Source organism: Charadrius vociferus, unplaced genomic scaffold (assembly GCF_000708025.1).
Source record: "Charadrius vociferus isolate BGI_N301 unplaced genomic scaffold, ASM70802v2 scaffold125, whole genome shotgun sequence".
NCBI classification, from domain to species: Eukaryota; Metazoa; Chordata; class Aves; order Charadriiformes; family Charadriidae; genus Charadrius; species Charadrius vociferus.
The window spans coordinates 4,316,494-4,343,762 of record NW_009649036.1 but is presented as its reverse complement, the minus strand read 5'-3'; the positions used below and the strand labels follow the sequence as shown (position 1 = coordinate 4,343,762).

The 27,269-nt window shown below is 36.8% G+C and overlaps 1 protein-coding gene across 1 annotated transcript; it reads left to right on the top strand.

Annotated features, from left to right (window-relative positions):
- On the top strand, window positions 1–22,817 carry TBK1 (TANK-binding kinase 1). Its single transcript, XM_009887813.1, has 20 exons — window positions 1–112; window positions 1,889–2,029; window positions 2,827–2,956; window positions 3,119–3,300; window positions 4,130–4,290; window positions 6,211–6,321; window positions 8,107–8,286; window positions 9,852–10,048; window positions 11,291–11,349; window positions 12,521–12,612; window positions 13,074–13,175; window positions 15,898–15,976; window positions 16,834–16,955; window positions 17,083–17,159; window positions 17,517–17,556; window positions 19,880–19,981; window positions 20,071–20,167; window positions 21,208–21,314; window positions 21,655–21,726; window positions 22,482–22,817. Exons 1-20 carry the CDS (start codon window positions 26–28, stop codon window positions 22,531–22,533), a joined length of 2,190 nt encoding a protein of 729 aa, XP_009886115.1. The 5' UTR covers window positions 1–25; the 3' UTR covers window positions 22,534–22,817.
- The last annotated feature ends 4,452 nt before the right edge of the window (window positions 22,818–27,269 follow it).

Sequence of the window (27,269 nt, the reverse complement as noted above, 5' to 3'; positions counted from 1 at the left end):
AAAACTGTCTAAACAAAGAGCAAAGATGCAAAGCACTTCGAATTACCTTTGGCTGTTGTCTGACGTTCTAGGACAGGGAGCTACTGCAAATGTTTTCCGAGGACGACATAAGGTTTGTGAGGAATTACTGATCTGAATGATGTGTAAAATTGAAAATTTTTCATATCTAAATAGCATTGTGAAATCAATGAAAAACTTGCAAGATTTAGGCCTAAAGCAAGTACCGCTTTCTAACTATTAATACTTAGTTTTTAATTTTTAATATTAATCCATTGGAGTTCTATACAGTTATTTCAGAGGATTTGTTTTTAATATTATATTATCTGTCCTTGTAAAACATTAACTGTTATTAATTCTTCATTCCGCCATTCTTCAGTTTTATGGAAATAATACCCCTTGCTTAAGAATTTAAATAGGAATAAAAGTCTTAACAATTTTTATTACATTATATGTTATTTTTGTCTTTGTTGAATTCTCATTTCATAGTTTTTCACTGTTCTTTTAAAACCCATTTCTTGTGATTTTAACATAATTATCATATCAGATGACTTTGCTGTTAATCTTTGTCTGAAAGTCAACGCTTCATACATGTCTAGGATACCATCTTCTTAGTGACATGCCTTGGGTAATCAGTACAAAATAGTACATCTTTGAGCAGTTTTGCCATATAAATGATATACTTATTTGTATGTTGTAACCTGAGTGAGGGGCTAAAATGACCTTACTTGTGTAGGTCATTCCATTCCCATGAATTTCACAGTACGTCTCACAAAATGAAGATAAGCCTAGTTGTGAAAGTAACAATCCCTTATAGTAAAGACAGTCTCTGTGAAATTAACATAAAGTTATATCTAAGCTACAGTGTTTTCTATGCTCTGCATTTAACTGTGAAGTAACACTAAGCAATAGCAGTTAGTGTGCTTTTCTGGGTGAGTGAATTTCAACACAGAATGATTCCACTGTAAAGCTTACGGTTTCATGGTTGCACTTCTCATCACCTTCACTAGTCTGAGCACATAACCTGCAGCTCATTGTCAATGGGAGGAAACTTTTACCTGGGCACCAGTAGTGCACGTAAGTTTACTGTACAACATACCTAGTCTACACACAGGGAGGCTTTGTCCTTAGAAAGAATCTGTCACACACAAGACTGCTAATGTGAGCTTATTCCTAGAGTGGGCTCAGAGAGGTGCTTTGCCCTAAGAGGGACGGGAGTTGTACTGTCAGCTGGTGCTGTGGGTGCCTCAGTATGTTGGGGCTTAGTCCCACTTGAGAACTTAAGTCTCTGATTAAGCTCATAACTGTGCTCCTGTCACTTATTATGTGGGTTTGAATTGCTTCAGGATTTTGCACGCGTGGTATGTAGTGCTCGACACTGTCTTCTTTGAAAAAGTAAAATACTGCTTTATTAGTATAAACAGAACAATAAAGAAAAAGAGCAACATTCAGCTTCTGAAAGTTGTCTCTTAAGTGAGCCGTGATTCTCAACTGTCATATGTGCCTGTCTCTTATTGATTTCTACAAGTGGCTTACCTCTTGCTGAAAAATTATTTTTCAGCTAAGTTTATGGGTCGTTCTTAAATGTGTAGCCTTTATTATGCCAGCTATTCTTTTTTTTTTAAAGGACTTGGGTTTTGTGGGCTAACATTGAGTTTCCATTCTGCTAGTCTGTTTGCTTCTTGTCTATATTAAACTAAACCGATATATGCATAATTCTTTTTAGTAGAATCTTAACTTCCACCTCAACGCAAAATACTATTTTGAACAATTTGTAATCTGGGTATGCTCATATGCACAACAGAAGATCTCAAAAGGCTTGGATAATGGGTATGTGTACATTTACAGCCTTATGCTTCTGTTTGATTCGTAATTTGTTTGTTTTGAACAGAAAACTGGGGATTTATATGCTGTCAAAGTATTTAACAGTATAAGTTTCCTTCGTCCTGTGGATGTTCAGATGCGAGAGTTTGAAGTATTGAAGAAATTAAATCATAAGAACATTGTCAAATTGTTTGCCATTGAAGAAGAGGTAATGAATTGTTGTAGTTGTGATCTGAGATGCATGGTAGTAACCGCAGTAACTGTCTTTTTGCTTTATCTTTGACTGTAGAGGATGAAGTTACGTTTTTAAAGAATGGTAAAATATATGATGATATAAATACTCTGACCCAACCACCACCATTTTTTCTTTTTCTTTCTTTTTTTGTTGTTGAAAGAATATGCTTGCTTTCAGTGTTTAGGCACAGTTATGATTCTTCAAAGCCATCTTGAGAAGCCACTGGCCTAAGCTTTATCTTGAATTAGGATTTTTAAGCTTTCTACACGTATGAATATTTAATACATACTCATAGTTGGAGGTGTTTCAGTAATCCTGACAATGTTATGCTTTTGCTTTGCAACCAGCTGAAATAATGACATAGGACATGTAGAACTGTATGTTAGTATGAATTGCAGTAGCTGTGCTGAAGCTGAGACTGATCAGTTGAAATGACCCAGATGCTGAGATTAATAAAGAGGAAAGAACAATTGCTGATGTCTGCTCTTCTGTGCTGCAGTTTCTCGTTTGTCCACCTATCAATACTGCTGTCAACCCTCTAAGTGCCTAGAACTTGAGGCTTTCTTAATTTTTAATCCCTCTCCAAGTTAGAATACGTGAAACAATATAAAAATTCACCTTTGCTTCTTTTGAAGATCACCAGAATGGGATTTATGATCTAGCTACAGATTTTAATTTTATTTTTTTTCTGAAAGTAAGATCCTGTGGTTATATGTAATTTCTGACATTGTTTTCACAATAGTCACAGACTTATCTTTTTTTTTTTCCAGACAACAACTAGACACAAAGTACTAGTTATGGAATTTTGTCCATGTGGGAGTTTATATACAGTTTTAGAGGAACCATCTAATGCCTTTGGTTTGCCAGAGTCTGAGTTCTTAATTGTTTTGAGAGATGTGGGTATGTAGACTTTGTTCTTTTTGTTAATTGAGCATCCTTTCTCGTTCCTATGTTCTAATGAGAAAATAAACACATATGTCTTCCTAGCTTCAGTTAACAATACAGTGTTTGTGCAGTCTGTGTCAAGATGCGTATATAAATTCTGTACTTTTTTTTTTTAAGTGGCTGGGATGAATCATCTCCGGGAGAATGGAATAGTGCACCGTGACATCAAACCAGGCAATATAATGCGTGTTATTGGTGAAGATGGTCAGTCTGTTTACAAACTTACAGACTTTGGTGCTGCAAGAGAACTTGAAGATGATGAACAATTTGTTTCTCTCTATGGCACAGAAGAATATTTAGTAAGCCCACGTGATTTCACTTTCTGTTGAAGAAATGTTTGAAGCCTGGGGCCCTTTGTGATGAGAGATGAATAGGTGACAGTCAGACTGTTGGGAATTAGCGTTTAAACTTTTGATTATAATTGTATATATAACTTTCCACCTTTTTCATCTTGGGTCATGCCAGTTCTGCTGCTGATCTGAGCACAGTAGCCTTTCGATAATTTCCAGGTCCAACTTCCACTGTTACTTTGTGTGAAAGGAAGAACAACAGTATTCTAGATATGAATGTCTTTGCCTTTATCTCTGTAGATATTTTTCAGTTTGTATCTGAGCTACTTGGGTGATGCTACGTGTAGTTAAGATACACTTACTTGATATCTTAGTTAATCAAAGAGAAGCAGGCAGAGAAGCATCCATACAAGCATCTCAGGCCTAATTTTCTTCCTGTCATGTTTTCCCACATGTAGTATCATAACTGATAGTGTCCTCTGCTATGGATCTTTTTCTAATTTGGTTTCTGTTGTTTCAGAATCATCTGGAGGAATACTGGCTTTCTGCTGTTCTTTAGTGGTCCCTGTTCTAGTAGTCAATCTTTAGCTAAATTTTAAAATATTTTTTGCAAACCTTTAATAGAAGTGGCTATCTTATGTAGGAGCACTTTTGTGATATTCTGTCAGAATAACTAAAGCAAGTTCTGTGATACAAGCTAGCTTTGCTTTTCGATTAAACAGCTGAAAGTTTAGAATGACAAATTATCTTGCTGTGAAATAATAGGTTGGTTTTTTGTTCTTAATATTGTTCATAAAGTAATTCTAACTTCTTTTTTTTTTTTTTTCTTTCTCTTTAGCATCCTGATATGTATGAGAGAGCAGTTTTGAGGAAAGAGCATCAGAAAAAGTATGGAGCAACAGTTGATCTATGGAGCATAGGGGTGACCTTTTACCATGCTGCAACAGGGAGTTTGCCTTTCCGACCTTTTGAGGGACCTCGTAGAAACAAGGAAGTGATGTAGGTAATTTAGAAGGAAGATTTTATGTTTGTAAATTAAGTCAGTCCATGAAATGCTTTTTATCAAGAAATCATACGGTATGTTTACATACAGTAAACACTAAAATAGTGAAAATATTTAACGAAAAAACTTCTTTAACTTTGTTGTGGTTTAACCCCAGTAGACAGCTAAGCACCACACAGCTGTTCGCTCACTCCTCCGCAACGGGATGGGGAAAGAGAACTGGAAGGGTAAAAGTGCGAAAAATTGTGGGTTGAGATGAAGGCAGTTTAATAAGTTAAAAAAGAAAACACTTAAAACCACCAAAAAGCCCCACCCCTAAACCGCAAGGAAAACAAAACCAAGAAAAACAAATTATGCAAAAAAAGCCCTAATTGCTGACCACCAGCCAACTGATGCCCTGTCAGTCCCTGAGCAACTACTGCCCTGGCAAATTTCCCTCCCCAGCTTTTATTGCTGAGCATGGTGTTATATGGTATGGAATATCCTTTGGTGCTAGCTGTCCTGGCTGTGTCCTCTTCCAACTTCTTGCCTACCCCTGACCTACTAGCTGGCAGGGCAGTGTGAGAAGTTGAAAAGGCCTTGACGCTGTGTTAAGCACTGCTCAGTAACGGCTAAAACATCCCGTTGTTATCAACTCTGTTTTGGTCACAAATCCAAAACACAGCACCATATGAGCTACTATGAAGAAAATTAACTCTATCCCAGACAAAATCAGTACAAACATTCTGCTTCAACAAGGATTTTGCTGTGTAGCACCTTAAGACCTGAATTAAGCACCAGAGCTCCCCCAAAATACTGCTGTATTTTGACACGTCTTTCCTTCACCATGGCGCTAAGCTGGTGTCTTGCAGTGTGCTGTGTATAACTTGGATATTCAGACAAAATTATGGTATTCTGAAACAGGTTTTCAGTGCTGCAAATGTTTTGTTGTCCTTTAAATGATTGTCTTCACAGGCAGTCTTGAAATCCATGTACTACCAATAAGATTGATGTGTTTTGAGTAACAGAATTGTGGACCGTGGCTGAAGATAATAGGGGTAGCTTCTGAATGGGAAACAAGTTGTGTCTATGATGTGCTGGTTGGAATTGATTCCCGTTTCATTTTAGTGTAGTTCTATTTTGTTGTTGCTCTGTGTTGTTGCCTTTAAAAAAATAAAGCAAGGTGGTATTTGGGAACTCTAATAGGCCAATAACATCTCTGCTCTGTTACTCCTTGTAAGGCTGACTCCAATTTTCTTAGTTTAAGGAACTGCCCATCCTGTGATTATCCCACAGGCATTCTTGTTATTGTACCTACTTGTGAGATAAGCAAGGAACATATGTTTTGTATGTACATCATCCTTCAAAAAGAGAACGCACAACTGAAATTTTCTGTTGCAAAAGCCTATTGCTCGTGATTAGTTTCATGAGAAATTTGAGAAATGCTAGCCTGTTCAGTGCAAAGTTAGACAATTCCAAATTGCTAGATATTTCCAAGTTAAAGGAATTTATCAAAGCTTTCTTTATCCCCAAGTGACTTTGTGGTGGCTAGATGGCATCTTTTGCCGTGGAACGTGCCAGAAGTCAGTCGTGTAAATGCCTAAATTGAACTGCCTTGGAAATCTGACTTTGATTAACACTTATGAAAAAACTTCAGCTTCCTTCAGTGATGCCTGAAATCTCTCCTAAATTTTTCGCAAGTCTGATGTAGACAAATTTGCTTCTCCAACATAGCCCGAAGTGCTTCCTTTTCATTGTTTACTGTTTTAGCAGCACTGTCTGTCGGCTTGTAAGTGAAGCTTCCTAGTTATTACATACCTATACAATCCGTTGTTTAGATTTGTATTATTGATACCCCTTTTAGGATTAGTTACTAGACCTATTTATGTATAAGAGGTAGTAATTGAAGTTTCTATTATTTTTATAATGTATCACAGGTATAAAATAATCACTGGAAAGCCTTCTGGTGCTATTTCTGGAATACAGAAAGCAGAAAATGGACCAATTGAATGGAGTTGGGATATGCCTGTTTCTTGTAGTCTTTCAAAGTAAGTTTGAACTTCTCACAAAGTGTTTCAATGCTACTCGATTGGACATTTCTGGTTATTCTCTCAGGATTGAGTCTTTGGAACAGAGATTTGACTGTTACAGTTGTTTTCTTTGAACTCTTCAGTAGATTGGTACAGTCTGCTATTAGGTTATCAAGTGTTTTTTCTTCCCATCTGTCCCAATAGTTTTATGACTGCTAATTTACAAATGAGCACCTGAGAATCTGAACTGCTGTGAGTATAAGAAAGATTATTACAACATTTTCTTCACCCTCAGGAAGGAGTATGAAGATTTAATAAACTTTGAATTGATGCCCCCCGCCCCCTTTCTTGTGAGAACGTGACTTCAGACATTACAAAGATTAGGCAGTAGGAAGGAAATGATAAGAAAAGACAGTTCAGAGACTTGCATTTTTGCTAGAAAACAATGCACATCAGCACATTTAGCATATTCTCATATTATCTTTTAAATTTTTTTATCACAATATTTTTGCTTCATGTGTCATAATACTCAGTAGGAGGAGCCATGGGAGATCTGATCACAATATGATCTTAAAAACACCTCCCATTTACCTATTAATCTTCCTGAGACTTCTTCAGTACTTTAAAATTGCTACTCTTTCATGGTAAAGTGAGAAAGAAGTTGTTCTGTGACTCTAGAAACAAACTTTTCTGAAAGCCAAATACGTGGATCCATAAGAGGTGTAGACTGGAAGAGTGGTTTATATCAATTCATTAGTTTATACTGTGCAGAACTTGCAATTTATATATATTTTTCCTGATACTGCTCAGTTGTTTCTTTTGCTTATTCCTTATAATTGAAGTGCTTAAATAATAAAGGAAGCAATTTTTTTCATTAAACATCTGTTTAAAGTAATATTTTTGAGTAGCATTTAAATAATATTTAATGTTATAATTTTAGTACTAAAGTGGGTTTGAGCACAGCATCCACTGACCTCTAATGAGGCTATCAATGTGCTATAAGCAACTGGAACTTGCTTCAAATCCAGTTTTACCACTGGATTTAGGTTTGATGTGTACGTAATGTTAAAACTTTGAAGAAGTTGTTCATAATAACACAGGAGTAGGATCCATAAAGTTCCTTGCAATTCAAATTCTCAAGGTAGAAATACAAGAAATTCAAGCTGGCCATTCTCCTAGAATAGTAGTGACTGTAAGGCAATAGTTGCACATTTTCTTTGCAGCAGTTGAGCTGCATGCATGGAGTACTTATTTAGCTCCATCTCAATCAGGATTAATTCTGCTAGTGTTGACAATTTAAATAATGAATCTTTGCTAACCCAGCTGATTTTGATTGAAAGCAACATAGTGTGCTCACACAAGCAGCTCAGCCAGCAAACCATAAATGGCAGTAGCTTCCTTCAAAGTGATAAATTGTGGTAAGCGTGTGGGGTGAGCTGGGTGAAAGACTACTCCCCAGCAGTGGTAGAAGGTGACCTTAGCTCTACAGTGTAGACTTTCTAAATTACATGCCATTTTTCCAATGCTCATAAAATTTGTGAAATAAAAGGAAAAAATATTTGATAGTTAAGTCTAAAATAGAAAGAGATTAAGTATGTGTATTAATTAAAAACAATAAATATTACCATTGAACATTTTGTGGTTCAATAGAGGAAAAAGAAAAAAAAACAGGCTCCGGATATTCTTCAAGGGATAGTAGATAACGCATTCATGAGAGAAATCCAATGAGGTATTACAATTGGTTACAAGGTGAAAAGATCCAAGTAGATCCAAGTTGTCTTGTCTGTTCCTTGTGTCCTCTAGGGGTCTGCAAGTACTGCTCACGCCTGTCCTTGCCAATATTCTTGAAGCAGACCAGGAAAAATGCTGGGGATTTGACCAGTTCTTTGCAGAGACGAGTGACATACTGCACCGAATAACAATCCACATCTTTTCACTACAGCAGATGACCTTGCACAAAGTTTATATTCACGGCTATAATACGTAAGTGTGTTCTTTCTCTGTTTTCATTTCTTTGCCCTTATTCAGGCGAACATTACTGTCCCCTGAGTTCACCAGTGTTAAAAATTCAGTACCCTTTCCTTGGCAGTTTGTCTGAGGAAGTGGCAGCTTGTCATTCTTCTGTGTATTCATGGTGCATAGAAGTATGTTGATCATAGAAATATTTCTAATACAAATAAAATCGTTGAAGGTCAAATCAACTGATCTTAAACTTGGTCTTAATCAGTGGCAGAACATAGTCTTAATCCTTGACATGTTACAATGTGTCTTTGTTCTTAATGGGGATACCAGCTCGTCCCACCCTTGTGTATGTTACTTATTTACAAAGTAGTTTTCCAGAGACTGTGTTCAACTCTGCTTTTCTTATCTTGTACTCAAGAATACAAAATGAGCGCATGATCTGTCTGACACAAAACTCTGACAGGGTTTCTGAAGTTGTAATTGGTACAATTTAGGATCCTGAGGTATATGGAGTTCCATTTATGGTCCTGAAGTGCTGATGTTAAAAGCTGTAAAGTCTGGTTTACAGTTTGATACAAAAATAAGTGCCTTTTTTCTGCCTTATTAAGATAATGCAAAGCATGCATTATTCTCCAATATGAGAACAGATACAGTTATTTCATCAAATGTATAAATACCATTCTGGCCTTTTCCAGTTTTTCTTTTCTCTTCTGTCATTTGTATTTTGAGAGCCCAAGTACTGTTTTTTTGTGGAGAAATCTTGCTTGCTGCTCAAATCGCTATTTGTACTTCATTTTTTAAAAATTTATTTTATTATTATTTACCTTCATGATTATTTGAATACTAGCTGTAGTATTAAGAAGTGACAGTGTACTAGTGCTGCACAGGAGGCAAATTGGTCCTTCTTGTTAGTATAGTTAAGGATCTTTTTTTTCTTTGTTAGAGGTTTTGTTTGTTTGTTCATTTGTTGTTTTGTTTTCTGGGTTGTTTTTTTTTTTTTTTGTCTCGGCAGGGAGGGAGGGTTTGTTATAAATTCTTATGCCTTGTATCCATTGATAGCTGGAAGTGAAATATCAAAGCAGCTTTGGTTTTCCTTATCACTGCTGTGTTAGGAGATAAGCTGGCTGGCTGTTAGCTTACAGGCTGAATTTAAGGTGTGTGCTTTTTGACATGTGAAACACCAGACTTTTCTCTTGGAGAGAGACATCCCTCTCCTTTGAAGAAATGGGCATGCCTGAGAAAACTAAAGTATGCGTCCTTCCTCTTATATGGCCTTGCCTGTTTTTACTGACCTTCAGACTTCAGGCCAAAGTGAGTTTGTTTACACAGACATGCTTTGGTGGAAAATCAGAGGTAGAAAGGGAAGTTTGTTATTTTGCAGGAAATAGCATTTATTTTTGTAACAGAGCAACGTGGAGCCTTAGGCAGTGTGCTGCTTTTGTTCTTATAAGTCAAATGCTTGATGTGTAAAACCAGTTCTTAATTAATCAGAAGTAAAGGAATTTTTATTTAAGTAATACAAAATCTGAATTCTTGAACTGTTGTAGTGAGTCTAACTACTACTGAATGTATTGTTTGTATTATAGAGCTGCTATATTTCATGAGTTGGTCTACAAACAGACAAAAATACCATCTCAGAATCAAGAACTACTATATGAAGGTCGGCGTTTAATACTAGAGCCTGGCAGATTGGCACAGCACTTCCCCAGAACTACTGAGGAGAATCCTATCTTTGTAGTAAGCAGGGAGGCTGTGAACATTGTCGGATTAGTCTATGAAGAAGGTATAAGAAAGTAATTTCCCCTTTCTTATAGCTATCCTTTGTAAATAGTTTGGGATATTTAATTATTGTTTTATGTCTGCCTTAGAAATAATGTTTGAAAATTTTCTCTGTTGCTACCTGAAGTTTTAAGTATGCAGTCCAATTTTCTTTCCAAAAATGCTGAGTATCCAGCATATTTTTACAGAAACAGTAGCTTCTTGTAATGTTCCTAGTGTTGTGAACCTGAGCATTTGTGGGTTAAGATGTAGTGGTGCCTATGGAGTTCTGAAATTTTTTGAAGCGTGACACTTTTAACAAGTAGGAAGGAATATTATAGAATGTAATTCAAAGCTTGTTCTTTTGTTCTATTACTCACTAAGTGGAAATTCAAGTTTTGCTTTTTTTCTATTTGTCATGAATGTGGTTAGCCTTTCAGTGCTCTTAACAACTTACCTTTGCTTAGAAGATACGGTAATGCCATAACAGAAAAAAAAGAAATTAAGTTCTTTCATTTCCATTTATCACTGAGGGGCTTATAGAGGGCCCTGTGCCAGACCCCTTTTTTATAAGAGATGAGCTAGCCAATGTGCCTCCAGTTGAGACATCAACATTGCTTTTGTCAGTATGTCCTACATACTGACTGCTCAGGCCAGCTGGCACTCACACAGAGGTGCTGAAGAGTATGGGTAGGTGAGCTGTTTGTGGAAGGATCAACAGGACCTTTATATTGTGTCAGAGCTTTCTGAAGGAGCCAATGAGCATGACAACAAAGGAGATTCAGCTGATAGAGGCTACCCTAGGTTTTCAAAAGCTGTGTGGTGAAGTCATGCCCTTAAAAGTCTCAATGAAACTAAGGAGCCATGAGGTACGAGGGAACAGTCTCCCACCCAGGCAATCACAGGGCTGAAGAACAGAAATAAATGTTTGGCTTTCTCAATGGAGAGAGATTGCTAGTGGAGACCCACGTGAAATTTGTGCTGCACAGCATGTTCAAAAGTGAGTCTGAAAAAGGAAGTGAAGGACAGTTTGCTGAAGATACCAAGTTATTTAAAGTGTTTAAGACAAAGGCTGGTTTTGAAGGTGTGCATGAGAACCACACAATATTAAAAGGCTTGACAGTAACAGATGAAACAGAATGGATTAGATGAAAATCCATGTAGATACACATAAAAACAGCGTACAAGGTGGGGAGGGGAAACAGTCTGAACTTTTGAAGTCTCTTATGGAAAATAAGAAAATACAGATGTTTGTTTTATGTTTCAGTTTTACTTCCTAAAGTACATCAACGTTATGATTTGGATGGGGATGCTAGTATGGCTAAAGTGAGTAATTATGATTTTTAATTTATATACCTGTCTCAGATAGTGATACTGAAATGAAAGCTACTTGATTTTCAGATTAATGTTATTGAAACTATTTTTAATATGCTAGTAAGGATTCTGATTAACAGAAATATATTTGTTAACAAGGACTCCAAAAGTATGTTAAAGCCATACTTTGTATACGAAATACGTTTGCATATTTTTTAAAAAAAGAACAAACGCAAAAAACATCCTTCTAAAGTCTGAGTGTTTTGTTACTGCATAATTCAGTAATGGGAGGAGGAAAGGAGCCTTGGAGTTAGCTAGAAGATTTGTAACATCCCCTGTGATGGTGCAAAATTTAACATAAGAAAAATAACGTTAATCTTTCTATAAATAGAGAGGAGTCTCTAGGACTCTGCAGGAGAGTGGAATTTCTGTTGCCTCTCCTGCAAGTTTTCAGAACCTGTGGGAGATGAGTAGAAGATGTTTTATTCTCTAGGTCATTTTTCTAAAACTACTGAATGTATGCATTGCTATGCTTTGACTTTGTGACCACCATTTATACTATGCCTATAAAATCCTGGCAGCTGAGGAGCCTTGTATTCAGGCACGGTAGTCCTGAAAGCATATGTGTCTTTGAATACCAGAAGTCTTTAGAATTAATAAACAGAAAGTCATCAGTTGATAGTAATTATTTAAAATATTGTAAATTATAATTTCTGAAACTGTTCACAATTCTAAATAATGCAGCAAAGTTGTAAGTGAAATTACGTGAATGAAGAGAGTCCCTAACCTTAGAATATAAAAATGTGTCATTTTTTACAAGTTTCTTTTAATGCATGCGTCTAATTCTTAAACTACTGAAGAAATGTACTTGTGACTTTCCAGAAATTAAAGTAAATCCTGAGAGTAAGTGGTATCATTTTTGTTTCTAAGAGACTTATTTTCATCCCTAACAGATATTTCGGTATAACTGGAAAAACTCACTCACCATGTTTAGCTCTGCCTCTGTAATGAGTGTTTGGTTATCTCCCGACTAAAGTTTGGGCAAAGTTATGCATTTTAAACTACCATCTTCATGTCACTCTTTGTTTTATTAATCTGTGTTGCTTTGTTGTGATTAATTGACTCAAAAAAATTGTTAAGAGAATGCCAGATTAGTACTAATTTCATTTGTTTTTTCCACCAGGCGGTAACAGGTATCGTGTGTTATGCCTGTAGGGTTGCCAGTTCTTTGCTACTTTACCAGGAGCTGATGCGAAAAGGAATACGATGGCTAATGTAAGCGATTGATGGAATTTCATTGAGCATTTGTTGTTGGTTTTGGTTGGGTGGTGGTTGTTTTTTTTGTTGAGACATGCCTTGATTATCAATATATAATTCTGTGATCTCCCGGTATCGTGGGAGGTTTTCTTTACTTCTTGAATATGAATAGGCTTTCTGAATTTTTTTCCTTCTTTCTCATCATTAAGGAAACAATTATTTTTTTTTCTGACAATAAAGTTTAGGCATTTGCAATTTCACTTTCTTCTGTAGATAAATTAAGTCTAACCTCTGGTAACATGCAGGTACAATTGAGCAGCTTGCACAAGATAGAGATGCATTAGTATAATCCTCATATGAAATTAACTGAAAGCAATTCTTGCTAGCAGTTATTGCAGTAGGTATAGTATTGTATTACTGACTACTGGTAAGATGGCAGTTGAATACTTATGTTATAGACTAATGCTTCACTTTTCTAGTGAAATAATCAAGGATGATTACAATGAAATGGTTCATAAAAAGACAGAGGTTGTCATCAGGCTGGATTTCTGCAGCAGAAATGTTGAAAAAGCTGAGAAAATGTGAGTAGAAGCACTACACCAAATGCATTGATTATTTTATTGTCATCTTTAATGACAGTGATATTTTAAGTTACGTTTATTTGCAGGCATTTTGCATATAAAAGTTAAATTTGAATCAGCATGGATTTGCTGATGGCAGTTACTTAAGCAGATTTAGTAATATGCTTTACTCAAATTAGAGTGTTAATTTTGCTGCTTAACGTAGTGGGAACAAGTAATTTCTGTTGAGTAGTAATTGTATGTGTTCTTTTACTTCTTTCTTCTCTGACTCCACTCGTTTTCTGTTGTTGACTTTAGAAGCTATAGTAAAGCCTGGACAAAGAATTGAGTAGCTTTTCTTTCATTAGTGATTTAGTGCCTTTGTCACTGGTTTTGCTCTTGTGTGTTTACTGAGGATGACTTTAAATACTGCCCCTGTTACACCTTTAAGACTATAGCATTTTCTGCATGGAAGGAATTTTAATGTTGAAATATAACATAGAGCAGCTGCCAAAAAAACAAAAAAAAACAAACAAAAAAACCCAAAACCCCAAACCAACCAAAACCCAAAGCTGCATTAGGATATTACTAGATCACAGTGCATGCACATAGAGGGGGCAAAAATAAACTCCACAGAAATTCTACTTCTGTCATTTTTTCAAGTGCCTGACTATTATGTTATTTTTTGTCAACTTAAGTTAATTCAAATGGGAGAGGTCTGTATCACAGTCTTAGTCTTCGCCATATGGACCCATTTAGATCTATATAGATAGTAGCAAGTTTTTTAGAGTGCTTTCTTTAAAACTGACAAAATTTATAATAGGGAGCAACTAAAAATTGTAATCTTATAGTACAGGAGTCTTCCAAGTTTCAAAGACCACAGAAGACACTTTTTTCTCTTGTCTTCATTCCAAGGAAGCAAATGTACAGCAAATGTCAGATTCTTCTGTCCCACCTCTTTCAGTCAAGTGCTGTCTGGAGATGGGATTGCACCATTAAATTCTCCCTCGAAGTTTCATTTTTTTTCTCTCTCCCAGTCTTTGTTTCATCTCCGAGTCCCACTCAATGTCCAATTCTTAGTCACGTTCCTTTCCACCTTTAAAGTGTCCTTGCAGTGTTTTGTTCAGTCTCTCCACAAACTAACATTAGCTCCATCTTTAAGGCATGTTGTCCTTATGCAGTCGGGTACAAACTTTAACCCCCAGCTCTTCGTAGGATTCTCCTATGGGTAGTTGTTTTCCTATTCAACCTACTGCCAGTCTCCCCCAAATGCCATCTTGGTCATAGGATTCACTAAACTCACTTCCAGGCTGCTCTAAAAATGTAGATGCCCGCAAGATGATTAATGCATGCATGTAGAACCATTGGATTTGCAGAGTAGACTTAAGAATAGACTTAAGCCATGTTGGAGCTGCTATGCACGTGCGAGTTGAACAGCTTGTATGTAGTAATTATGGATAGCAAAGGATTTGTCAGAGTTGCTGTGTGCATGCCAAACACGTACAAACTAATGCACCTGGGCTTTAAGGTATTGCTTTAAAAAAACCCACAACAGTGGAACTAGCAAAGTTGATAACTAGCAAGATAACAGTGTACCTGTGTAGCCTAATCATAGATCATGAGGGCTGTAATCCAAACTCTCCTTCAAGCCAGTTTACACTAGTTGACAGGACTGGTTCTTGTTCGCTCTGTACTTGGTTCCGATAGCTTCTTCCTGCATTCTGCCACGTCCCCACGGAAGGAAGCCATTTAGAGCTCAGAAGAAACCGCTGTAGGTTCTGATTTGTGACTCCAGTGCATTCAGCAGTATCTCAGAGCAGCAATTTGAATAAAAATTATGTTCACTTGCGAACTGGAGTAGTTCTCATGTGAACAGAAATTTGCTATGTGTTTGCACATGGTCTTTTGGCTTATGACAAAGGGGCAGGATTTTCAATTTATTTGACTTCAGAAAGCTTTTATGGACTTAGCAAAGGACACGTCCTCTTGTTTGTCCTCCCTTTTCAAGGCTGTGCTTCAAAGCATGACAATGCAAAGCTTTTATTTGAAAAGGTAAACAAAGTATTGAACTTGAGAAAAGTATGTATTTTTTGAAAGCAGCTGAGCTGCTTTTGATAGTGTTTTTAATAATAAAATGTGCCTGAGACTCAACAGGAAAAATCGCGTCCCAAATTATTTATTTTGCACTTGAGCTATGGTCATATGGGAAGTATCAATATGAGCAGATGGTGCTACTAACCCAGCCTATAAGGTTTTAACTCAACCATCCCAGGATTTTGGTAACTCAACCAGCCCAGGGATTTTGTAACTCAGCCTTTCCAGTAAGTTTCTACAGAAGAGCATTTTGGTGCACTGGAGTATTAGTTTGTTGTGTGTCATTGACTACTTTAAGTAACTTTAGTTTGGTAACCTTTTAAAAATTGTTTGTTGAGAGAAAATAGTTTTCCACTGCCTGTCAAGTACAAGTAATAAGAATAGAATAAAGAAGTCGGGAATGGAAGTTTCAAACTTCTTAACAGTTCAAATGTAGGAAAAAAATAAAGAATTTTCTTTTTTCATAACAAAAATGCTTCCATTATTAATGGTCACTTAAGGTTGTCAGTGTTTCATGGTTGCTGCTTGACAGATACTGTATTTCATATCAAAGAAAGGTAAGTGTTGTTAATCTCTAGATTCAAGGAATATTTTGAGTGTACTCACTGCTTGTTTATTCTCTTTTCTAACTCTGCTTTTTTGTGGTCAGATATGAGAATTTGATGCAGATCAACTTGGAAGCATCAGAAGTAGATGAAATTTCAGAGATACACACAAAACTGTTACGTGTAAGTATCTTACAAAGCCTGTGTCATTCTCAGAAACGGTGTTTCTAAAGAAATAGCCAAATACACAATAATACAGTTTTTTCTGTGAATAACAGCTCTGAATTTTCAAAGGCATTTCTAGACTGCCAAAGATTGTTAAAATGCCTGTACTGAGATGTTGATATCTTACTGAAAACAGAGTAAATCCTTTTATTAGCCCAGTACAGTGAAAATAATAAAAAGTTCCTGAAAACACAGTCTCATTTTTGGACACACTTGAGTAAAAAATTATAACCATAAAATATATTTTACTTTGAAGTTTTTTTCCCTTTCCTTAAAGAATTTTAAACTACTTTGTTGGCTTTCTAAAATGATACATACAAACACACTTCAGAGTGATGTGCTTTGAAATTTGCATCATGTTTCCAGACAAGTAAGGGAAAATTGAAAATACACGCTGCTGTCCTAAAGTTCTCCATTCTAAAAGCAAAAGGTGGTTAGTGCATTTTTGTTTTGAAGGATGTATGAACCGCTGAGAAAGAAAGGTATGAATTATGTGGATAGTCATTATATGAATCCTTAAATTAAAAGAACAAGTGTAGAAGTAAATAGGGAATATATGAAAGGTAGAAACTTACTGTTGAGAGAAAATAAATAGTAACTAACAGAAATACCAGCATCAAAGATGATTCTTTCTTTAATAATACCGTGTTTTATCTGCTTTTAGCAGAGCCTAGGCAGATAATTGGGCATATTTCTTTAATGAAGGTCAGTGAAACAAATGGGTCTATAGTATTAATGTGCTCAGTCTGTTTTCAGCCTCAAGTAATTTTTTACTTTACCCAGTGGTAAGATTGAACTTTCTTGCTCTTATGTAGCTCTCCAGCTCTCGGGGCACAATAGAAACTAGTCTTCAAGATATCAAAAACAAACTTTCTCCTGGTGGTTTACTGGCTGACACCTGGGCAAATCAGGAAGGCATGCATCCAAAAGACAGAAAGTGAGTAGCTCTATTAATTGTTTTAGTATGTATTGAATTCTACATTGAGTTGTAGTTTATAAAACTCATTAATAGATTCTTAAGTTTATATATGAAAAATCTCATTTTCTTCCTTTTGTCACTCTAGTCCAGAAAGGCTGCAGGCGCTGCTTTGTTCCATCACAGATATTTATTATCAGTTCAAAAAAGATAAAGCAGAACGAAGTAAGTAACCTATTTGATTCACTTTTAACATAAACTGAATGGAAAGGACAGGTCAGTCCTTGTTCCACTAGGATATTTGTGGTAGGAATGGAGAGTTAGTCAGCAACAGTGAATATGTCTGTAGGTCTGTCTTACTGAGGTACTGTCTTAAAGCCCATATGAACAAAACACCACTATTAATCTTACAAATTTGGATTGCAAGACGGAAGAGGAGGAAAAAAAAAAGTAAATGATCACTTTTACCTATCAGGATAGGGCAAGGAAACCATATAGGAAATGGGTAAATTTAGTGGAGTTTTACATAAATACAATTAACAGAATTAAACTGGTAATGCCTGTCATCTGCTCTGATCCTAGGACTTCCTTATAATGAAGAACAAATTCACAAGTTTGACAAGTAAGTTTTAAAGTTACCTTTGGGAAATACCATGATTGCTTTCAGGTCCTTCAGGTGCTTTTGCCAATAACCTCTTCTGTTGATTTTTATTGTAAATTATAAACTTCTTAGGACTGCTTTAAAAAGAAATTCCTTTAAATATCTTAAATACATAGGGGTACGAGCATAAGGTAATGAGGTGCTTTCTGGCAGTGGAGTTCCTTCACTCGTAGACCTTCTAAATGTAGGTGTGAAATACCTGATCGTTATTTAGGCATAACTGTCTTACAAGAAGTACTTTTTTTTTTCCTGTTTTTTTTTTTTTTTTAGAGAGGAAAAAACCCTCAGTAAGAGTGAAGTGACTTTGTAACTAAGGTGGAGATAATTTTCTACAGATGAATAAAATATGGACTAGCTGAATGACATTTTAGAATTATTTAATCTTCCAGGAAACACAGCACGCAAAATAAATTTTACTGCAGTTCTCTGTGCCTGTTTAAAATTGTCATGTATGAGAGGTGGCCACATGAAGTGTCTGTATGTAACCTGGGCGTCTAGACTATCATCAGGCTCTACTGACTAACTCTTGAGCAACTGTAAACAGCTGCTCTGCTCATGCTGCTGTACTTTTCTCAGGATCGATTCAGTTCCTCATATGCAGATGCCTAATGCTATTTAAGTTGCCCTAAGGCATCTGAGACATGCTCCGAGACTGGGAGTTAGGACACAGGACAAATGGGAAACTACACCTTTCTGGACACAGTTGGAAGCAGAGCGGGACATCCTTGTGCATCTCAAATAATTCTAGATGCTTATGTTTAATTAATTAAGTTATTCTCCTAGGGGCTGGTCAGTTGAATAGTTCCCTGGACTTTGCTGAGTGTTATATGAATTTAGACCCCTCTTCTGTGACTTTCTAAACTTCTTGCTGCTGCTACCACTAGGGTGACTTCCCTGGCAATTACAGATAGAAAGCTAACATGCAGAAGGCACTGATATTCTCACAACCATGCCACCTTATTTTCCCATAGTGAAAACGAAGTGAGGTAACTACCAAGCAGGAGGGGAGGTTGCCTTAAGATAAGGGACGGTAGGGGCTGGAAATGAGTAAGACAGATCTCGATACACTGAAAGAGACCTGAACGCATCATTGCCCTGCAACAGCAAGGAGCTGAACTTAATGTAGGAGATAACGTGAGTGATAATTTCCAATCATATGTGCTTAAGGATACCGTTGGAAAACAGGCAAACATTGGGGCGCAATCCATAGCTCATTTTAAAACTGCACGCCCTCAGGCAGATTAAAGAAAATTTAGGGCTTTTTCTACTATTCAAACTGTGTCCTTGCATTAATATGTGAATAACTTTAAAGAAATAGGCTTCATTGGTGTGGTTTTGAATAGAGGTATATTTTCTAGCACAAGTGTCTCCTTGGGATTGTTCTGGTATCTTTGAGATCCTAACTACACGTTATTTTCCTTGACCCACCCCAGAGAGAAATGGCAGTGCTTTTTATTAAAAATTTTGTGCTATTAGCAACAGAGGCCTGGCCTTTGTAATATTTACCACTAGACAGACAAGGGAGCAGCACTCAATTTGGATAATTTTTTTTCTGGTCGAATGATAGGTATGCATGCCTGATGACAACCCAACTACAGTCTAGCCAGAATTTGGTTAACCAATAGCTGTCATGCAGGACTTAATGGAATACCAGAACCAGGTGTTAGACTGTCGTGTTCCCCGGTATCCCTTAGTTTTGCTTACTGGTGCAATGCATAGCATGGTAAGGCAGTTACACTGGGATTACTGTCTGCAACACTAACCAGAATTGGGGGTTGTTTTGCTTTCCTGTCCTTATCTGCTTGCTTTTTTTCTCTTGCCATAAATTTAGGCTAACACAAAAATCCTGGATTTTTTCTTGCATGTAGATAACTCAGCACAAAGGATTATTATTATATGCTGGAAGTTCTGAGTGTCTGCTGAAGGCAAATAAAAAATAATAAGGATTTCTGTCCTTTCCATTTAGAATGCTTTTTCCTTAAATATATCTGCTTGGATAAATACTGACTCAGAGAAGATGTTTGACCATTCGTTCATATACAAATAATTGCAACCAAATGCTTCAAGTATTTTTTTTTTTTTCTCCCTGCTAGGGAAATAGTTTTGAAACAGAAACTGTCAGTTCATACAGTGTGTTGAATTCTTCTACATTACAACAGCATGAATAAAGGTGGCTTAAGAGATTTTAAGTCTGCATATCTATTCTCCAAGTTTCAGAAAGTAAGTTAGAGGAACGGAGTATTTAAAGCAGTATAACACTGTTCTGGTTCTTTCTGTGTTGCAGGCAGAAACTGTATTTGCATGCTACAAAAGCCATAGCTCTATTCAAAGATGAATGTGTCAGCAAGTATGATACATTTTTGGACAAGGCTGAGGACTGGACAAGGCAAGCTGTTGACTTCTTTAATATTTGGTAGTGTTCACTGCACCACTTTTATAAAGGAAGCACTTAAAAGAAAACTTTTTTTCTTTTAGGAAAATGCTTCACACAAGGAAGCAGTTACTGGCTCTCACCAACCAGTGTTTTGATATTGAAGAAGAGGTATCCAAATACCAGGATTATATAAATGAGGTAGAATGCTTCAAAATTATGTGAAGTGTTTGTGTAGATAAAAGACTATTCCCCATTGCTTAATGTCAATAGTGTTGTTTATAGTGAGTCTTATATTAATGCAGTTGTATTAAAATATAGGGCTGCGTGGATGTAGTATTTGGTCTGTAGTAGCTTTATTGCAGATGTTGGAGTGGCATAGACAGTGGTGTGATTTTTTTTTTTTTTTTGAATCCTGACTTGATGTTGGAGTTTGGGGTTTTTTTTTTTTTGATTTTTTGGTTTTTTTTTTTGGGGGGTGGGTTTTTTTTTTTGGGTAGTGTTAGCATTCCTCAAAAAAAAAAATCTGTGCAAATGGATGTGGGTTCATTGAGAAGTGTTCTGTGTAACTGTTATCATAATGGTATCTGAGCACCTAGAGGATTATCTTAATACTCTTGTGAAGCATAAAAACACTACTCCCATATTCAGGATTAGGGGATACACGCTTAAGGATATGTGCTAAACTAATGCTGACGTGAAATAAAATGTTTTGTTAAAATTTGGACAGTGACTCTGCAGGATGCAAACTTATCAGAATTACCTCAAAATCGAGAGAATGAGAGGATTTTCATGCAGTAAAATTATTATTCTTTACAAAGAAAATATAAATGAACGAGAAGCACCTGACAGGTGTAAAAGCAATTAAGGAATGGTGGAGAGCCATGTTTTACTTGTTATTTGTTTGTATTTTAGTAGCACTACCAAAGTCAGTTATTGATTAGGATTCTGTTGCCTTAGAATATCTACAAACATAACAAACAGATAATTTTTCCTTTTGAGAGTATATTATGAAAGTATAAGACAGTTAAGAAGATGGAACAAATCAGGGAACTATAGCTTGTGTCAATACAAAACTTCCCATGATGATCTCAACTTGGAGACTATCAGCCACCTTACTACTGTAATGATTTTGTGAGGCATCATAGCAATGGAGAATTTAAAGAAGGATTTTGAGGTGGACATCAAGATACATGTGACGACTTACATTGTAACTTACATTTCCTTTTTATCTATTACAGTTACAAGATGCTCTGCCACAGAAAATGTTTGCAGCTTCCAGTGGGGTGAAACATACAATGAATACGGTCTATCCAAGCTCAAACACATTAGTGGAAATGACTCTTGGGTGAGAATTTCTTAATTGGATCAGTGTAATATCCTCTACCTGTTATACAGGTGAACTGAAAAAAAAAATTATGGTTGACTTGGTGATTGCTGTATTAAGCTCAGGAATTTTGTTTTTCAGAAAAAACTTTATATTGCTAAAGTGGCGGTACAGATTTGGAAGCAAGTAGGGGTCAACACTAATATATCATCTGTCACTTCTAGTAAATAAGCAACCTGTTATCTGTCCCTTATTTTGTATGTAATGACAAGTTGCTGAAAGCTGTGTGGTGGTGAGTGATCATAGGAGATAAGTGTTGCTATAAAAATTGTTACCTTTCTTTTGCTTCTTGTTATTACAGTATGAAGAAACTAAAGGAGGAAATGGAAGGGGTTGTTAAAGAGCTGGCTGAGAACAATCACATTTTGGAAAGGCAAGCGATTGTTTTCCCTTTCTGGGCTGATACTAGGAACGGGCTTAATTTGGTACATTTTGTAGATCCAGAACTTAAACTAAGGGACGATTCTAGAATCTAGAACCAAAAAAAAAAAACCCAAAGTATTCAAAACCTTGAAACTTTACAGTAAAATTATTCTGACAGCAATTGTGGCATTTTTTTTCATGTTACTTACGTTTAGCTAACATAAATATCTGTTGCACAGACAGATTAATTCTGAATTTAAACACAATCCTGTTGCAGCAATCCAGTGGAGTCATTTAACTCCTCACTTTTAGATGTAATTTTTAACTGTGGAATTATACCAATCTGAATGAATGATTTTATAGCTTTCAGATTGCTTAAATAAAGGAAAGAGAAAGAGGCCAACATATTTCTTACAGTCCTGAGAGGGTATCGTCATTATCCCACACAGATTGACTTTGCTTTTCTTCCGATTATGATGATAAAATATGCAAAAATAATGATCTCCTGAAAGCTTTGGGGTAAATTGCTGGCATACCTGAGCTTAGCTTTATGCTGAATTGGTTTTTTGTTTCCCACCCCCAGTCCCATACTTGGACCATAGTATCCTTTCTTCTGTCTTCTTTTCACATACAAAAGTTAGATACACATGCATATGTTGGCATGTGGCAAGGGAAAGGAAAAACCTGTAAATAAAATATAATTAATTAAGGATTGATTCTATAATCTAGTCAATCACCTAAGAATACACTGTTTTTTCATTTTAGATTTGGTGCTTTGACTATGGATGGTGGCCTGCGGAACGTGGACTGTATCTAGCTTTCAAAAGACCTGAAGAGGACTTGTAAATTTTTTTCAAAGGGGAAAAAAAAAAAGCCTGTTGGGACATTTAAGGCAGATAATAAATCTGTATCCATTTTTTTTTTTCCCTTGACAACTGTAGTATTAAAAATTGTAAATATGTATAATATGTAAATATAAAAGAAATATATATCTTTTTTGGTCAATGTTAGGCTAGAATTATTATTGGCAGGGAATTTAGCCCCTTGGAGGATCTCTGATGAAGTCCTAAAGGCAAGTGTGTTGTTGATGAAATTGGCATTTGTTTGCCTTGAATATTACCCTTTTTTTCAGGATGCAATTGAGTCTTTATTGCAAGAGGACTTGCAGAATTTAAAGAGTGTATTGAGTTTCCTTTAACCACCACTGTTATTTTGGAGTCTAGCTGAATGACTCTGCTCATCATACAACATGTTTTAAATGACATCTTTTTAAATAAGTGTGAATAGGGACTAAAAGCACAGATAGGACAGAGTGGAAACACATTTGTCTTTCCTTCACATCCAAAATGTTAGTTCAGTTCTACTTGAGCAAACAAATTCACAAGATTTTGTGAAGTTCCTCTCCATATTTGGTGCCATGTTGTCTGTAATCATTTGACTGCTCTGTATATAGAAGTTTTGCACTTCAGGTTGTCAGACTGAATATAAAACCTCCTTTTTTAGAGCACAGCATTTTCAGAATTTCCCTGAAATCTTGTCACTCACCACAAGAGAAACAGGTTCTTAAAATAAAATAGCTTTTTCAGAGTCCTGTTTGCAGGCATAATTTTTTTAAAAATGTTAAAAATCCGTATTAGGAGAATTTGCGGGCAGTCAGTAGACTAGATAGCGTTATGCTTCAGTGGTAACTGAATATTGGAAAAATAAGTTGCTGGTCTAGATATTGAAAAGGGACCACACCCGCTGCTGACTTACAACAGACATGCCAAATGTAGGTGGAAAATTTAGTAAGATTGTATATTTATTTTCCAGTATCAGTGGTTACTACTTTCAGTACGATGTGATTGGGTTGCAGAGATGCAGAATGAAACAGTCTCCTCCAAAATATGTAGGAGAGGAGAAAGAGAAGAGGAAAACAAACAAAAATTCAGAAAACGGATACTCCAGGTGTACTTGTTTGTTTTCAGCCAAAGAGCATGCAAATATTGCAGGACTCATTCTTTCCTTGTGGAAACCTGACCATGGATGTTCAATGGCGTCCAGTAGCACTTCTAATTGCTATATTACATCTGTAACAAGAGCTGCATCAATTATATTTAGAATTTTCTGTAACTAATGGTGAAACATTTAGGTGTAAACTAAACAGCGGTAATCTGTGATAGCAGCTGACAGTTTTGTGATGCTTATTCCCTGCTTATCTGTCCAGGGCAGAATACAAAACATTTCCATTATATTTTTTTAAAAAAATATTTGAATAGAAACTGATTAAATTCATAATTGATTCTTTCGTGGTTAAAAGAAGATGAAATTCGCTGCCTTGATGTCTGAGACCTGCTTTCCAGTGTCTTGGTGAGAATCAAATATTGAAAGGGAATTCACACATTTTTACACCTACATGAGCAGCTTCTTTCTTCGCAAGCTTTGTCCCCCAAAAAATCTAGCTATGCAAAAGGAGTGCAACAGTTTGCTATATTTTTCTCCTTGGTTAGCGGTGGCATTCTTAACTGTTTGTTTTAAAATACTGGAATCGTGTCTAACTGGAATGTTTTAGTGCCTGCTTGTACACTTCTTTGTTCATGTCCGCAGTCTCACTGAGTGTCAGTAAAACACATGCGTAAGTGTTAAAAGAATTGGGCTTTTGAACTGTGCGTAAATTATATTTTTTCCCAATATTATGTCTGTAACACTTCGTTGTTTCAAAGGTTCTTAATTTTGAAAGAAATCAAGTGTTAGTTGAAGTATATAAATTTCAACTTCCTTATACTGAAGCAGTCTGAAAAAGAAAGATAATTGCAGTAATGATATAGTCTGTATATTGAAGTATGTGTGGCATTCTTTTACATGGTTGAAAATTTTATATTTTATGTTCATTTTAAACATTGCTGGTTTTAGTGTTGCTAAATACATCAGTAATCTTAATCTTGTTAAAATTTCTTTTTCTAAAGCAATTTTAACTAAGCAGTAGCTAAGGAACTTGAAGTGATCAGTTCATAATTTACTGATTACGTTCTTATGAAGCCAATATATTTTTCACGTCAAAGCACAGTGTATAGTACCATCAATTTTTGGCTCAAACTAAGTGTCCTGATACTATCAGTCATGCTACTGATTTGCCAAAAGAAGTAATAGAAAGTAATATATGGTTCTTCCTCCTGAAGCACGGGGGGTTCCTCCTGTTTTGGGGGGTTTAGCTTAGTATATTAATTATCTGTTACTTGAACAAATGTGTCTTCATATGAATTGTGAAAATGCATGAGTGAATGATTTAACGACATAAATACATCATCAGCCACTTACTGTATAGTGTGTACTTGCTTCTGTGTCTTTCCATAATTTCACTTCTGTTCATTTCGGTATTACCTTAGAATTTTTATTTCTCCGTAAGTACGATACAAAGCCTGAAACGTGAAGTAGCAAGTTGCAGCCTAGCTTGCACTAGCCAGCTGTCCAGGAAAAGCGTCCCGTACAACGGAATCACCGGCACAGGCTGTAAGGTAGAGCCACTAATCCTTTTTATTTATTTCTTAACCACTCTGCTGGTACGCGTTCTGATCAAAATTAGTTCTCTGTAACAGTAGCAAAATTCCTAGTCCCTGCTCAGTGTGACACAGTACACTGGTGGCGCTCAGTCAGTGCTAATTTAGCTAATTATTCTATGATTACCACTTTTGCAGTCATTTTGGATATAGTACTATGACAAGGATTAAAAAGGCTGAATGGAAAAAGATTACTTTGGGGTTTTTTTCTAAGCTCAAAGCCTAACAGAGGGGAGATGTGGAATAAACTGCAGTTGCGTAAACTTGTTTGGGTAAAATTAAACACTGAACTATTACTAAGTAGTTGCACAGCTGGCTGTTACTGTGAAATCCCTTCCAGGGAGGGCATGGTAATTGGTTTGGGTAGCCATGTTTGCTTAGTTAAACTGGTGATGGCTTCTAGCTAGGGACCTGAAAAATCAACAGGGTGGACTCTCCACTCCGCTCTGTGCAGAGGAAAGCTTGGTTCAACTGTGGTGAGCACTTTTAAACTGGCTTGTCCCTAAAAAATAAAAAAGATACTGGCCACCTGAAGATAAGTTAGGGGAAAAAAAAAAGAATGGCCAGGGTCTGGAAAACTCACCTGAGAGGGGCTGGGGGAAAAAAAAAAAGGGAGTTGGCTGGCTGAAAGAACATTGGAAGAAGGCGGACCAAAAGTCTTCAGTCAAGGTTGTTACAGAAGATCAGCGTTCACCACCATGTCTGTGGTGAAAGGATTAGAGACTATGAATATAAATTGTAGTGCAAGAAACAAAACAATCCAGACTACAAGTTTGGAAAGATCTTTCTGATCATGAAGAGAGTCAAGTGCTGGAACAGATTGTTCTGGGAACTGAGCAGTACCGATTACAGAGGGGTTTTAGGAATTGGTTAACTGTTGGGAGCTCTTGTGGCCCATTCTGCCATTGCCAAGGCTGCACGAGCTTTTAATTTTCTGTGCTCTAAACAGCTTTTGTTTTTTTTAATTTGTTCCATTGATCACAAAAAAAACCCCAGTAGAGGTAGCATGCCTCGGGGGAAATTGCTATTTTGACACTGGTACCAGCCTGGCCAGCAGTGGTTGAGTGGTTGTGCTCGTAGATGTCCACTTGGGCATCTTTTGGAGAACTTTACTTCCTATTGACAAAGACTGATAGCAACAGGTAGAGCTGCTGATGTGCTATAAATACGGGCATACTGCAGTGGTTTGAGGTTGTATTCTGCTCCTGAAAACTTGTGCGAATGTTGAAGTCTGTGACTACCCAGGCTTCCACAGCCGCCCAGTCAAGGTACAGGCTGTGTCACCGCTGCCTAGCTGCGGGAAACATTTCCCAGATCAGCTGCTTTAAGTAATTTAGGCAGATCATTTAAATCTGAATCTACTGAAGCACATCACCAGCTCTTGCCAGCTCCCCCTGTGCCAGCATGAGGGGTGCTTCAGCATCCTGGAGTACGTGTATGACATAGAATGTGGGGTTTGTTAGAGACCGCAGAGCCGGTTGCGAGCAAGCGCGTCCGGCCGTGCAGCCCTGCGCCACGCTGGGGAGAGCCGAGCTGGGCACCGCCAGCCGTGAGCTTCACTTGGCACCACCAGCTGTGAGCTTTGCTTGGCAGGCACTTTTGCTAACTCATGGCGAAAGAAAATGACGCTGGCACCATCGTGCTGCTGCTCCCGCAGTGACAGCCATGGGAGCCCTACAGCAGTTTTAGATTTAAGCAAACAGGAGCCGTTTACAAGCTTTAAAGAAATCAAGTGAAAAGACTTAACTTTTTTTTTTTTTTCCCCCCACTTTCATTCCTTGGAACCTTCTGCATGAATGTGCACATGAATTGTTCATAAATCCTGTTTCTCTACATCTTGAAAATGCTTTACTGCCTACAGCCCACTTTATACCACTGGAAATCTGTGCAGGGCTGCGTTAAAACAGCCCCTGCTTCTCATGCCTCGGCGATGCGACAGTCACACGCACCAGTAAACTCACCAGCGACATTTTCTGAAGGTTTGATGCATCTGGGCTTTACCTTTTTGGTTACGAAA